At 44.0% G+C, this 16,266-nt stretch overlaps 1 protein-coding gene across 1 annotated transcript in view; it reads left to right on the forward strand.

Annotated features, from left to right (window-relative positions):
• The window catches only part of LOC122795556 (interleukin-6 receptor subunit beta-like), a 1,057,822-nt gene that overhangs the window by 622,313 nt on the left and 419,243 nt on the right, over positions 1 to 16,266 (forward strand). The window contains exon 9 of the mRNA XM_044063785.1: positions 4,273 to 4,452. Coding sequence (XP_043919720.1) covers positions 4,273 to 4,452 — 180 coding nt within the window. The remainder of the gene's footprint in view (positions 1 to 4,272; positions 4,453 to 16,266) is intronic.

Raw genomic sequence — 16,266 nt, forward strand, 5'->3', positions numbered from 1 at the left:
ACAACCCCACACTGACCAGACCCTCACCACAGATGCATCAGACTATGCCTGGGGTGCGCATCTGGCCGGCAAGTGCATTCAGGGCCAGGAGCCCAAATCAAATGAATCTGCACATCAACCTAAAAGAGATGCTTGCTGTGCAACATGCACTAACAGCTTTCAAACCTCTGCTCATCCCAGGGAATCTAATCATCAAGACAGACAACACCACAATGATGTGGTATATCAACAAGCAGGGAGGAACCCACTCTTACCCTCTATGCAGGTTAGCCATGACCCTTTGGCAAACAGCCTCAGCCATGCAAATTCACCTACTAGCACAATTCTTGCCAGGCTCCCTAAATTCCCTGGCAGACAGCCTAAGCAGAAATCTGCTAGACCCTCATGAGTGGCAGCTAGACCACAAAACCTTCAACCTCATAACACAGAAATGGGGCACCCCGAAGGTAGACCTCTTTGTCTCCCACGACAATCATCAGCTCAGCAGATTTTGCACCAGGACACGGCACAGCAAGGCCTGGAAAGTAGATGCTCTGTCCTTCTCATGGGTCAACCTCTCAATTTATGCATTCCCTCCCCTGCCACTCCTCCCAAGGGTTCTGCTCAAAATAAGAGCGGAAAAACCAAGAGCAGTCCTGATTACCCCAGACAGGCCGTGCCAGCACTGGTACCCCCTATTGTGCAGCCTGTCACCCTTACCACCTTGGCATTTGCCTCAGATACCAACACTCTTGACCCGGCAGAATGGAGAATTCATCCATCTGCATTTGAACACACTGAACCTGGTAGCTTGGGTTATTCCCTGACTTCTCAGGTTGCCGGCCTAAGCAATCAAGTCCTGGAAGTCATTTGAGAAGCCAGACACCCCAGCACTAGAAAATATTATGCTAGCAAGTGGAAGAGGTTTTGTATCTGGATCTAGACTAAAGGGGCTACACCAGCTCAGCCCTTCCTTCCTCTCATCCTGGATTACCTACCAGACCTACTGCACAGAGGTCTATCCTTCTCTTCTATTGAAATTCATGCCTCTGCCATCTCTGCACATAACAACTCAGAGCCACCCCTCTTCTCACACTCTCTCATCAAGCCGTTCCTTAGTGGGGTCAATAACTTAAGGCCACCCAGAAGGGACTCTACCCCTACTTGTGGCCTTAACTTTGTGTTGGAAAAGCTCATCCTACCCCCTTTTGAACCAGCAGCTTCAGCAGAATTGAAATTCCTTTCCTGGAAAGCAGCCTTGCTTCTAGCCATCACTTCAGCTAGAACAGTGTCAGAGCTGCAAGCACTCATGGCTGTAGAGTCTTTCATCATATTCCATGCTGACAAGGTCTCCCTCAGGACTAACCCATCCTTCATGCCTAAAGTGGTGTCCAGTGTGGCTCTTAACCAATCCATCCACTTGCCCACCTTTTTCCTTAATCCATAAAACAAAGGTGAAAGGCTCTTACACTCCCTTGATGTGCACAGGCAACTCAGATTCTACCTTGACAGGACTAAATCCTTTAGAAAAACTGACCAGCTGTTAGTCAGCTTCGCACCAGGGGCAGAGGGCAAGGCCATTTCCAAACAGACAGTCTCCAAATGGATAGCCCACTGCATCCATTTCTGCTACAAGCAACATGGAAAACCACCCCCAAAGGAGATCAGGACACATTCCACCAGGGCAGCCTCCACGTCTGCAGCCTTCCTCAGAGGGGTCCCTACCATAGATATCCTGGAGGCTGCAACATGGACTTCTGTCCATACCGTTACTAAGCATTACCACCTGCGTATCTTCTCCAAATCCAGGGCAGACTTTACCACTGTAGTACTGCAAGGCATCCTGGCCAATCTGCAGTCTTCCTGACTGCCTCCACCCAATTCCTCAACTTTGGTATTCAACCCAAGTGTGATCACTGCAGCAGTGAAACATGAAGAACATAGCACAGTTGTGTACACTTGCCATAAATGTAGATGTTCGAGTGTATTCGCTGTTGCAGTCATGGTTTCCCACCCTCCATCCCCTTTGTCTTTCCTCTCAAACATTCTTTCTCCCATCCTCTTTCTCAGCAGGGATTACTTGATATTTACTTTCTACTGGTGGTGTTCCTCCACCAGAACTTGGCTCCCTATTGGGGGGGCTCCTGACAGTTGGGACAAGAAAAACTGATGTAATGGTGTCAGCTGCCTGACTTTATACCAGTGACGACCTGACGTCAGTACTCCAACGACGGCAACTGACACAGAAATACTAAGCCTCAGGTATTCGGGCCGACTGAGGGCTACCCATGGCAGGATAACCCAACTGTGATGACTGCAACAGTGAATACACTTGAACATCTACATTTATGGTAAGTGTACACAACTGTGCTTTCCCCAGGAGGATGACTTCACCAACCAGCTAGTTTCAGTCTTGACTGCCCCCCCCCCAAGACTGTTCATGGCGGAGGGGGTTCAGAGTTTGCCTCACACAGAGGGCCTTCTCAAAAGATCGGTGTTCTCTCAGCATGTCAGCAGCTGGCCAGAAGTTGGAGCTCTTAAGTCCTACAGGAAAGCACCACTCAGTGTCCATTCCATCAATACAGACCTCTTGGGACAAACCAAGACTCCCCTTTTTAATGGGGCTGTCAAGACAGTCGCATATTCAGAAGAAGTTAATGGGTTTTACCCTTGTCTCTTCATTCCACAGCAGATGGGATGAATTCCATCCCATCCTCAACATCAAGAGATTGAGCAAGTATAACTGGTATTTTAAGTTCTAGTTGACGGCTCCCCAAGAAGTTGCACATTTGCTGTGTGTGGCACCAATATGATATAACTGAATGCAGTTGATTGCCTTTTTGGCACATCAGTGTCTAAATCTGCTGAGGAGGTTCGTTCATTTTTTCGTGGATGATGGATGTCTTTTGGCACAACAGTGTATGGGATCTTAATTTAAGATTCCTTCAGTTCATTCCTGTAGTTCCTTCTGAGTGGACTTTAAGTACAAAGCACCACCTGTTTGGCTTCTCTGCTCTAAGTGTATAATGCAATGCTAGCGGTAGTACAGGACTTTTTCACAAAATAACTCCTTGTGTTGTCCTTCCAAAAATGAGTTGCCCCAAAGACATGTTTAAAGGAGTCAGTTTTAGCATCCCTGGCTTAGGCACACCATTGATTGTAGGCCCAGTTGGTCTTCATGTACTAGGAGAAGGCTTCTCTTATCTCAGCTTAAGAGGGTTTTCTTAATTAGATCAGAATTCAATACTGACAGTCAAGGATCATCCCTGGTTATGGAGTGCCTTGGGTGGTCATGGTTTCAGAGCCATCATGCATTCTTAGACCTTCTTTTGGTCTTTGATTTTTTGGCATCAGGTTCTAGAGTACTGAACTGTTCCTCCCAATCTTGATGTGAACCTTCTCTTCTTACAACAGAATCTCACTCTTCCTGACAATGTACATTTTGTGAATAGGTTAAAGACCTCACAATTCATCTGCATTTTTCATGGAAGATGGACACCTGAGGGGCAGGGTCTTCACATAAACCCTTCTGGAACTGTGGTAGTACTTTTTATTCTCAGAGTTGTGGAACATGATTTACAATGGAGCACCTCCTCCTTGCTCACACAAAAGGTCGATGCATATTACAAACCAAGTGGCATACATTTCATATGTACTGTGCAGTGGAGCTCTTCTGTTGCTACTAAGGTATTGGACCACAGACTGAGGAGTCACCTTGACAACTGTTCATACTCTGGCAAAAATTAAACCATCACTGGACTTCCGAGTAATAGCTGCTGTCCTTTCCTGTAGCTGTGGATTTGGAATTTGTATCTGATCACATAATCTTTGTGTACAGTTCTTGCCTTTGTAAGTACATGACATGGAAAGTCCTCTCCCAGAAAAGTCTGCAGTAGCACAAAGTTTTCCATTTGAGCTTAATGCCTATTAGCTTCAGTCTTGAAACAGTGTTACCTGCTGCTTGAACAAAGGTTAAGTCCCATGTCATGTCAATGTTTTCCCCTTTTAATCTTTAACTTGCATGTAACTTAACTGTGTGTTGCTGTTAGTTCATGGAGATTCTGGATTGCAAGTTTCATTTCCCCTGTTGTATTTTCACTGTGTTTTTAAGGAAGTGCTTTAGATGTTCAGAAAGAATTGGTGTAGTTTTTAATGTAAGCCACCAAAAAGCGGTGCAGTAGACCTTACCTAGATTAACATTCATTGGGCAGAGAATTTCTACTAGTTAGGTTTGTAGTATTATGTTTAGGAATTTCTGCCACTGCAAATTATTTTTTTACATTTTTGTTTCAGTGCTACCAGGTGTTCCACATTTTAATGTGACTTCAAATAACACACATCTGTTGCTGGAATGGAAGGCTCCACGTTTTTCAGTGAATGGATACATCATTGAGTGTGTTGACTTGTTAAGTGAGAAACGCGTGATAGAATGGCAGCAACTAGAGAGCACTGCTAGGAGTGCAGTTATATACGGTTAGTGCTTTCTAATGTTGTTAATCAATTGTCTTTCTTGGCGGGAGTGATTTCAGTGCTGATTTGAAAATAGAAACAGCAGGGTACTCTGAAGTTGTTCAGAAGCTGCTGTGGCTCTGCTGCAAACGAAGATTCAGTGTTGTAGTCATTACTGTAGTGGTACCTTGCAATGTCAACACAATATGCTTGTCCATTGTGTTTTATCTCCATTTGTTGAGTGAGAAGGGCAGAAACATTTGACTCCTAGAATTGCTTTTTGCAGTATACTGTGCATTGTTGTGATGTGTATTGAGATTGTCTGTCATGATTTGTAATATACATTGTTCCTGAATCATTTCATTCTGTACAGCTGTTCCATGTGCTTACATTGTAGAACTCTTCTTGTGTAAACACTAACATCCTTAGGAAAGTTTACTGTGGTATGTTCCACCCTCCCCCAAGTATGGGATCTTGCCCCAAGGCTCCACTACAGTCATTCAGTTGATCCATGCATTTCTCCTCTTCTGGGGGTGAGAGTCAGGCACCTGTACTGTGGCATGAACCCTGTAGTCCATTTATTCCCCATAGGAGAGCCTAATAGCTAGTTTTTTCCTCCATATATATATATAGAGAGAGAGAGATGAGAGTTGACCAGTCTACAGGAAATTTTGGTCTTTCCTCTTAAATGCCCTGGATCCCTATACCCGTGGTGACTCACTTGAGCTGCATGGATGCTCCTGGTCAGTCAGTACATACGTGCTACTACACATGACCTCCCTGGCTGCATAGCACACTGCTATGCAGCATATATAAAGTAGACTTGTGTGGGTACAAAATCCAGTGTTCCCTCTAGGTGTCCTCCAAGTAGTATGCAAGATCTGCCTCCCTGCCCGCAGAATGGGTGAGATGATATTGGCTGATCATTGCCGTGCTCCCTACCCAACCCCTTTAATAGCCAGCCCAATCCCTCCTGCGGCCATTCTTCTAACAGAACCTGCATCAGGTGTGCGGCAGTTAGGGTTTCATCCCTGTGCAGCATGGAGCTGGGTGGACATATTTTTCTGAGCATCTTAAAATTATCATTATTTAATGGCATGAGGTATCTCCAGCTTGTCTCCACATTTTTCTATCCTTTTAAGTCAGTTTTTTCCTTAAATTTAATTTGTTTTGGTTATGTTGTGTGTTATGAAAACAGGAAAAAAATTTTACTTGGTCACTGCAGAAGGAAGATTGTTGCCAGTCCTTTTCACAGGAAGATGACCACTTGATCCCACCTTCACCAAGCCTTTTTTTCTCCAGCTGAACTTGGTGGGGTCAGGCTGTGTTTGAGAAGTCTTTACTTCAAAGCACAGGTATCTGAACTTTATGCATGTGAGATCCTTTCGCTTATATTCCACTATGGTGGTTGCTCCTTGTGATTTCTGCCAACAAAGGACTTATCAGATTGTGCCCTCACTGTTAGATTTAATGGATATATTTTAGTGTATCTTTTGATCTATGAGAGAAACTTTGTCTGGATCAGGAATACCCTCACATCATCCCTCTCTATGGGTATCTTTTCTGCAAGACTTTACTTTTGGCTTTCCATGTAAAGCAGGTGTGCACATTACTTTGTTAGTAATGCAAGTGTCAAATCTTCATTACTACTGTCATGGGGGCTAGTTGGCATGCTAAGGGGATCCCATGCATTTTTTTCAACTGGGTAAACCTGATAGTTATGCATGCTACTTTTCAGTCATGACCTTGTGAGCACTGTCTGGCTAAGTGATTTGCTTAGGGTGACACAGGAGACAAATGATGGTTAAAGAGAATTTAGCCCAAAACTGCATGATGAAGCTTTGTTAGCAGTTAATAATACTGTCCCTGTGCAGTAATTGTGTAATTGGGACATTACAGTATGCCATGTTTCAATACTGAAGGTCGGTATCCTCGAGTGCGGGATCTTGCAGAAAAAAAAAGCCGAGTCAGAACTGGGTGTGAAGATGTAGTCCAACCAGTGATCCCATCAGCAGGGCCATTTCTTAGCTCAGCTGATGCAATGAGCAGGTATATTTTTATGTTCATTGTAGTGAGCATTGCCATAGTCATATTCTAAGTGTTCAGAAATTAGCAACAGACAGATGCTTCTTTCAGCCAGAATTCCAAAGAAGTGCTAACTTTCCTTTATAAAACAGACACTTGTGGGCACTTTACCAACCCCCCCTATAATATGACCTGTTATAGCTACACTTTGTGAGTGCATCTGCCCAGAAAGAAAGAAGACAGAAGAGAAGGCATATGTCAGAGTTAGTGTCACACATTGGAGCTATCATCCCTTATAAGTACACATATTATAATCTAATCTTCTGCTGATTCTTTTGACTCATATTGGAGATCTTTACTCTGTACTACATTTAGTGTTTTTCTTAAATAGGATGTGCTGGGGGGATAGATTCCTGTCCCAGAGACTCCCCATGCTTTGGAACAGGATTCCAATCTACATTAGGCAGAGCCTCTCACTAGCACTCTTCAAGAGAAACATTGACAAGTGGATGGGAAACAGAAAATTTACTCCAGGGATCACTGTAGTGGCTCTGCTGGACAGATGCCCAGGGAGCTAATGGCTCTGCTAGACAGAGGCACAGAGAACTAATCTAAGGGGGCAGCGAAAGCCAACACATTCTGACTAGGCTTACAGATGCCCTCGGGCAGATAGCATAGTACTTACCTATGAACCTAAAATATTTAATACTCTGTTCACAAATTGCTGTGACTCCAGTTTGTAAATCTTGGATCATACCACTACTCTGCTCAACAAATGTTAATAACCTGGTGCAGGGCGGAGAGTAGTTTTCTTCCCGTATTAAAAGCTTGAACTGGAGCTTGGCCTTTAAATGAGAGAATAACACAAGCCATCTCCAATTTATTATTTTGCCACTGAAAATTTGTTACATGTTCCATAGCAGGTGAGTTCTTTGATCAGTTCCAATCCTAGATTTCCTTTGGAAAGATTAAATTCTCCTTGCTCTACCATTTTTTTTTTTTGCTTCCTGTTTAACTCGTTCACTCCAGAGCAGCTCAGAAAATGCTGCCTGCTTACTTCCACCATAGGAACAAAAGTGCAGCCTGAGCTCATTTTCAGATAATCCATTTGTAATACCATACAGAAAACAAATCTTCATAACACTTTAACCATAAGAGCTAGACTAAACATGTAAATGTGAAAGTTGTTCAGCAGACACTGACCTTTCCAACAGTGTAAATGTTGATAGTGCATATCTAAGTTATTATTAAATATTTGCCAATGAATGCTGATGTTGTGCATATTGCTTACCTTTTTGGTAAAACAAATCACCATATCTTGTTGAATGTACCATGTAGACCCATACAATTTGTAATTAATTTGTTTGTATGAATGTCAGCTTTAAAATGATACCTTAACCATTACTGTGTGATGCTCCTTTACAGAGATATTCACAGAAACATGATTATATTTTTCATAATTGATAAATAAACAAGGCATAATATCTCATCACCTGTAACAGACAGTGACTACATATCAGTGTCAGCTTCAGAATGATACAGCATTTGTGTTGTCACCATGCTCCCTTGCCAAAATATGGGGATAATAATGAGAAATATTGCAAATGTATAATTTTCATAATTCTACAAGACTAAGCAAACTGTGATATCTGTACATGTGTACAGCATACACAGAGGGTTCTTTTACCATGTTGTAAGGAGTAATACTGTGTTCAAAATTAGTTATTACTTGGGACATTGACATGCTCCCTTGCAAAGTTATTTACCAAAATATGAACAAACTCATAATTACCTTAACCTAAGTCCTAAATAAACTTTGATATCTGTACATCTGTACAACATACAGACACAGTTCCTTTATCATGTTGTAAGGATTAACACTGTCTTCAAAATGAGGTATCATTTGGCACAATTATATGCTCCCTAGCAAAGTTATTTACCAAAATATGAAAACAAAATCATAATTTTCATAACCCAAGTCCTAAAAAACTATGATATTTGTGTATGTGTACGGCATTTCTTTTACCATGTTGTAAATACTAATACAATCTTCAAAATGAGGGATTACTTAGCACATTGATGGGTTCCCTAGCAAAGGTATTTACCCATAATGAAAGAAAGAAACTTTTGGGGGGGGGGTGGACTTGTGCATGACTCCACATTGACAGAAAGCAGATTCAGGCATGTGCATTCATCAATGTGATAATGACTTTTAGTAATGTGAATAACAAGATACAGCTGCTGAGAGTTTTACTGACAAGTGATAATGACTCAGTGTTGTACTGTACCTGCGCTTATTGCTACAGTGTTACCTGACGTGGTAATGACTCAGTGTTGTACTGTAGTTGCACATATTGTAAATTAATAATGTGATAATGGCTTACATTTCATTACTGTAGTGTTCTGCATGCTCAGATAAAGGTGATAATTGCTGCACATAACCTGTTGAGTAGACATTCATTACATTCCTGGTGCAGGTGTAATGCAAGACTGAGTCATTACCATCTTTTAGGAAAAGACGTGAGTAATTCAATAAAAGTAGCATAACAGATGATGTTCATCGTGTTACCCTGCTGCAGTCATCACACTTGGGTTATCCTGCCGTCAGGCAGTCCCGCAGTCGGCCTGAGTTCCAAAGTCTTGGTCCAGCGTCAGTTGCTGTCGCTTCTTCCCTGACGTCAGTGCGCCAGGGGTATATACGAGGCATCCGACGCCATTTTCTTCAGTCTTTCTTGCCACGTGGTGCCCGAAGCAGAAGCAGTTCGCAAGTGCCGGTCGGCCGACACCTGAGATTTTCGATTAGAATTTCAGTCCGAAGTCTTCAATAAAGCTAAGTACCCCGTTGGGGAACCTTTTCTTGCCTCAGTCCGATGTCAGAAAAAGTTAACAATTGCATTTCTTGTGGGAAGCAAATACCTCATAAGGACTTCCATTCTTATTGTATTCCTTGCCTAGGCCCAGACCACGACGTCACAGGTTGTCGGTTTTGTGCTAGGTTTAATAAACGAACTATCAAACGCCGTTTTAACTTCGCACGACATTACTTTGGTAGGCAATTTAATTATATCATGCCGTCGGAGCAGCCGACGACCGGCATGCATAAAAAACGCAAGGATAAGGACAGGCAGCCTAGGAACAAGCCAGACTCCGAGGCCTCTGCTGTTCCTGTCGCCGGTTCTCCGGTTTTCAGTGAGGTGCCTACGCAGCCCCTGACGACCACAGAATTGGAACCCCAGACAGCTGCGGATTCTCAAGCGGAGTGTACTAGGTCGACGCAGCCATCTTCATTAGGCCTTTCCGACACCGGAGCAGGAGGAGACCCCGGTGCAGTGGAAACACCTTCGGTTGCAGAAGGGGTCTTCAGACCCACTACACTCACCATTAAATCTTATGCTAAGCTTAAAACTCCTTTAAAACCAAAAAAGACTGTACATCAGTCTACAGTTCAAGGCCCCATGCCTAAGAAACAGATGCTTAAGATGGCTGAAGATTTGATTATCCTAATCAGGGGTTCCCATCCCCCTCCAGATAAAAGACCAAGACAAGAGGAGGATTATGCTTCCTCTGACCAGGTTTCAATTTCCTCAGATTCTTCAGGATTACACTTTTCCCCCTTATGAAGACTCTGATGCTGAAGACTCTATTCCCTCAGCATCTCCTCCTGAAGACTACTCCTTTGGGGAAACTTTACATACCATGAGGGAACATTTCCACTGGGAAGGCCAGGACTACTCTGATTCTAAGAAAAGGCTCAGAGAGTTCCTTTTACTTACCCCAGCACAGACCACTTGCTATCTCTCCAGTTTTAGATATTGTGGATGATGTTTACTTGGAGTCTAAATCCAGACTCTCTACCTCCTGCTCCAGCCAAGCCAGACAGATACTACAGAGTACCTGACTCAAACAGATTCCTTTATAAAAGCCCTGTGGCTGACACAGAAACAATTTCCCAGGGTCCCAATGGGGCTAAAGCTTCTATGGCTAAAAATCCTGTGCCCTCTGAAAGGGATTCCAGAGCCCTAGATAGATGGGGAAAGAAAATATACACCTCAGCAACTCTGGCTATGAGAGCATTAAATTGTCAGTTTCACATGCTGAAATATCAGCAATTCCTAATGTCTCAATTAAAACAAAAAATGAGCACACATACTGAACAGTCTGAATTCAAGGAAATGCAGGATCTGTTGCATGCAGTTGAATAGGTGGGCAAACATATACTTTACAATGTGGATTTGATTCATTGGAAGCTTCCTGTAGAGCAGCTGATGTCCTTCATGGATGCATCTGCAGTCATAACAAATGGGTTGTCCTGTCGTCAGGCAGCCCTTCGGTCGGCCGGATTCCAAAGTCTGGGTCCGCTCGCTGATGTCGCACTCCACCCGACGTCATCTCTGCTGGTCTTCGGGTATAAAGGCATCAGCCGACGCCATTTTCCTCAGTCTTTCTTGCTGCGTGGCGCCTGAAGCAGAAGCTGTTCGCAAGTGACGGTCGGTCAGATCCAGAGATTACTACTACCGAATACTACTTCGAAGACTTCTAAAAAGCTAAGTACCCCGTTGGGGACTCTTTCTTGCCTCAGCCGATGTCAGAAAAAGTCAATACAAACTCTACCTGGTCATGTTACAGCAAAGTTATTGGATGCACCTTTACAGCAGGATGTATTTGGTGTCAAAGCAGAAGAGGTTTTAAAGAAAATGGAGGATAAGGCAAAGTCTATGCAGATGGTCAAGGATTTTGTACAGGTACAACCCCCTCGTTTCAGCAGAAATTGGCCAACAAAAAAACTGGTCCTTTCCAGCTTCCGACAGATCACAGAGGGGCAAATACAGACGCCCAAGGGGCAGAGGTCAGTCACAAGGCCCTTACAAACCGAGCCAATGGGGTACTGCTACCCAGAAAGGAGGAGAAGACAGGGCCCAAGCTAGCAGAAGACAAACACAATGACTCAATCCTCAAACTACCAAGCAAATCTCTCCTGGCAGCTCCCTTGGGAGGAAAATTAGCATTTTTTGCAGACAACTGGCACATCATCACAAAATACAAATGGATCCTAAACATAGTCTCACAAGGATACAGATTCCACTTTCATACCTTGCCAAGGATAAAAGGAATGCCAAACCTGCCACCAAATCAATGGGCAGAGGCACAAAAACAAATTACAGCTCTCATGGACATGAGAGCCATTCAACAGGTACCTACACAGGAGCAAGGACAAGAATTTTACTCAAGACTCTTTCTAGTCCCAAGAAAAGACAAAGCATGGAGACCCATTCTGGATCTTTCAATTCTGAACACCTATCTGCAAGTACCAAAATTCAAGATGCTAACACTACAGCAGCTTCTTCCCATGCTGGGCAAGAATGCTTGGCTAGTAACGTTGGACCTCAAGGAGGCATACCTGCATGTCCCTGTCAGACAAAATTGCAGAAGATACCTCCGCTTCATTGCAGGTTCAACGCATTATCAATTCTCTGCACTGCCCTTTGGCTTATCTACTGCGCCCATGGTCTTCACAAAATGCCTGGCACCAGTAATTGCATACTGCAGACAAAGAGGAATTCAAATATACCCATACCTGGACGACTGCCTTATTCAAGCAGTAAGCAAGGACATTCTTTTAAAACATCTGGCATTTGTCAAACACCTTCTAAGTTGCCTAGGGTACACAGTAAATGAAAAGAAATCAAAACTAGTGCCCCCACAAAACATAATATTCCTGGGTGCCAGCTTGAATACAACAGTCCAGATGGCTTATCTCACGCCAGACAAGCAACAACAGCTGACTCAATATTTCAAAATAATGGCAACAAAGACCCAACTCCCTGCAAGAAAAATTCTGCAGGCCTTGGGATTCATGGCATCTTGCATACTACTAATAGTATTTGCAAAACTGCATATGAGGAAATTACAATGGTACCTGAAAAGCGTATGGACTCAGCACAGCCACAGCTTAGAAACAATAATACCACTCATTCACTGCCTTCATCAGGAGTTTCTGTGGTGGGCACAGGCATGTCACCTCTACAAGGGTCAGCCTTTCACCTTACCCACAGCCAGGCAAACTATGATTACAGATACATCGGACTATGCCTGGGGAGCACACATGGCAGGACAGTGCATTCAGGGCAAATGGACTACAGATCTAAGGCATCTGCATATCAATCAAAAAGAAATGCTAGCAGTACAGAAGGACCTCTTACACCCAGGACAACTAATAATAAAGACGGACAATACCACGGTAATGTGGTACATAAACAAGTAAGGGGGCACACATTCCTACCCTCTATGCAGGCAAGCAATGACCTTGTGGAACACAGCACTGTCTTACCAGGTTCAATTACAAGCACAATTCCTGCCAGGAAAGAAAAACACATTGGCAAACGACCTAAGCAGAAACATCATGGATCCACACGAGTGGAAACTAGATCCACAAGTATTTGCAATGATAGCTCAAAAATGGGGACGCCCAGACATAGATCTGTTTGCCAGCCCCCAAAACTACCAACTTCAAAAATTTTCCACAAGGACATTCCATCCACAAGCTTGGAAAGTGGACGCCCTCTCATTCAGTTGGAAAACATTAACAGTGTATGCCTTTCCTCCACTGCCTCTTCTAGCAAAGGTATTGCTGAAAGTCAGACTAGAGAGGCCACAGTGATACTCATTGCACCAGACTGGCCACGCCAGCATTGGTATCCAGTTCTAAGAAACATGGCCCACGGCCCACCATGGATTTTACCACAAATTCCTCACCTGCTCACCCAGCGAGACAATCAGATTCTACACAGCCAGCCCAAGACTTTAAACCTGGCTGCATGTAAAATTACCTAAACAACCAGCCAACACCTCTATCCAAAGCTGATATGGATGTCATTATGGAGGCCAGGAGGCCCAGCACCAGGAAAACCTATTCAGACAAATGGAAAAGATTTTGCGCCTGGAACCAGGCTAAAGGCCAAAATCCCCTTGATCCAAACATTCCTCAGATTCTACAATATTTAACTGGGATGTTGCACAAAGGACTTTCCTTTTCATCTTTTAAGAGCCACGCCTCAGCAATTTCAGCTCATTACAACACGGATCCTCCTTTATTCTCACATCCACTCCTAAGACAGTACCTCAGAGGGGCTAAGAACATAAGACTGCCCAGGAGAGCACCAACACCTACTTGGGATCTCAACTTTGTTCTGGAAAAGCTTACACTGCCGCCCTTTTAACCAGCTTTTTCAGCTGATTTAAAATTTCTTTCATGGAAAACTGCCCTGCTACTAGCAATAACCTCAGCTAGAAGAGTCTCAGAGCTACTGGCAGTAATGGCAGTGGAGCCTTTCTTCATTTTTCATCAAGACAGAGTCTCTCTATGAACTAACCCTTCCTTTAAGCCAAAGGTGGTATCCAGTGTGGCCCTAAACCAAACCATTCATTTGCCCACCTTTTTCCCAAATCCCCAGAACAAAGGAGAAAGACTCCTGCACTCTTTGGACATTCACAGGCAATTACGTTATTACTTGGATAAAACTAAGGCTTTCAGAAAATCTGACCAGCTCTTTGTAGCCTATGCTGCAGGATCACAAGGAAAAGCTATCTCAAAACAGACCATTTCTAAATGGATAGGGCATTGCATACGTTTCTGCTACACGCATCATAGGAAACCGGTACCTGCTAACATTAGGTCCCACTCCACCAGGGCTACAGCTACATCAGCAGCCTTTCTCAGGGGGGTGCCAACCAAGGATATTCTGGAAGCTGCAACTTGGAGTTCAGTGCACACCTTCACCAAACACTATCACTTACCTGTGTATTCTAAGACTAGAGCTGGTTTTGCCACTGCAGTTTTGCAGGGCCTACTAGCTTCTTCTAATCATGTTTAACTCCACCACCCATCCTTAGCTTTGGGATTCAACCCAAGTGTGATGACTGCAGCAAGGTAACACGATGAACATAGTACAGTTTTGTACCTACCGTAAATGTAGATGTTCGAGTGTTCACCCTGCTGCAGTCCAGGTTACCCTCCCTCCATCCCCTCTGAACTAGCTGAACTTATCTCTACCACTCTATCCTATACAACCTCTGTGGTGTATTTGCTTGTGCCTGAAGGTATTGTTTTATTTTTATATAGCTAGGTACAAAACTGTACTTTCTTCGTGTTTCACTGTTGCAGTCATTACATTTGGGTCCTGCGTTGGTTGCTTTCCCTTCTTCCATGGCGTCAGGTAGTCAGGGGTATAAAACATACAGCTGACGTCATTACATCAGTCTTTCTTGCCGTGTGGTGCCCAAAGCAGAAACAGTTCGCAAGTGCCGGTCGGCCAACTCCTGAAATTTTCTTTTTCAAGTTTCAGAACCGATGTCTTCAACTAAAGCCAAGTACCCCGTTGGGGAAACTTTTTCTTGCTCCTTACCAATGTCAGTAAAAGTTAATAATTGCATTACGTGTGGAAAGCAAATACCTCATAAAGATTTTCATTTGTACTGTATTCCTTGCCTAGGCCCTGACCACAACGTACCTTGCTGTTGGTTTTGTGCTTTATTTAATCAGTGCGCTGTCATCGGTATATTTTCACCTCTAAATATTTTGGATGTTCATCGTGTTACCCTGCTGGAGTCATCACACTTGGGTTATCCTGCCGTCAGGCGGTCCTGCAGTCGGCTCGAATTCCAAAGTCTTGGTCCGGCGTCGGTTGCTATTGCTTCTTCCGTGACGTCAGTGCACCAGGGGTATATAAGAGGCATCCAACGCCATTTTCTTCAGTCTTTCTTGCCGCGCGGTGCCCGAAGCAGAAGCAGTTCGCAAGTGCCGGTCAGCCGACACCTGAGATTTTCGAATCGAATTTCAGTCCGAAGTCTTTAAAGCTAAGTACCCCGTTGGGGAACCCTTTCTTGCCTCAGTCCGATGTCAGAAAAAGTTCAATAGTTGTATTTCTTGTGGGAAGCAAATACCTCATAAGGACTTTCATTCTTATTGTATACCTTGTCTAGGCCCAGACCACGACGTCACTGCTTGTCGGCTTTGTGCTAGGTTCAATAAGCGAACTATAAAGCGACGCTTTGATTTCGCACGACACTACTTCGGTAGGAAATTTAATTACACTATGTCGTCGGAGCAACCGACTACCGGCGTGCATAAAAAACGCAAAGATAAAGAAGCCAGACTCCGAGGCCTCGGCGGGGCTGGTCGCTGGTGCTCCGGTTTTCAGTGAGGTGCCTACGCAGCCCCTGGTGACCACAGAATTGGAACCCCAGACCGCTTCGGATTTTCAAGCAGAGAGTTCTAGGCCAACACAGCTATTTTCTTTAGGCCGTACTGACAACATTGCAGAAGGAGAAGCCGGTGCTGTGGAAACACCTTCGGTTACAGAAGGTGTCTTCAGACCGACTACTCTCACCATAAAATCTTATGCTAAGCTTAAGACTCCTCTCAAACCAAAAAAGACTGCACTTCAGTCTCCAGTTCTAGGCCCCATGCCTAAGAAACAGATGCTTAAAATGGCTGAAGATTTGATTTCTTTAATCAGGGGTTCCCAACCCCCCCCCCAGACAAAAGGCCTAGACAGGAGGAGGATTATGCCTCCTCTGATCAAGTGTCTATTTCCTCAGGCTCCTCTGAGGAACAGGATTACTCCTTTCCCCCTTATGAAGATTCTGATGCTGATGATTCCATTCCCTCAGCTTCTCCCCCTGAAGACTATTCCTTTGGGGAAACCTTACATACCATGAGGGAACATTTCCACTGGGAAGTTCAGGATTACTCCAACTCAAAGAAAAGGCTCCGAGAGTTTCTTTTACTCCCCCAGCACAGACCGCTTGCTATCC

This window comes from Protopterus annectens, chromosome 2.part2 (assembly GCF_019279795.1).
Source record: "Protopterus annectens isolate FY-2018-M chromosome 2.part2, PAN1.0, whole genome shotgun sequence".
NCBI lineage: Eukaryota > Metazoa > Chordata > Ceratodontiformes > Protopteridae > Protopterus > Protopterus annectens.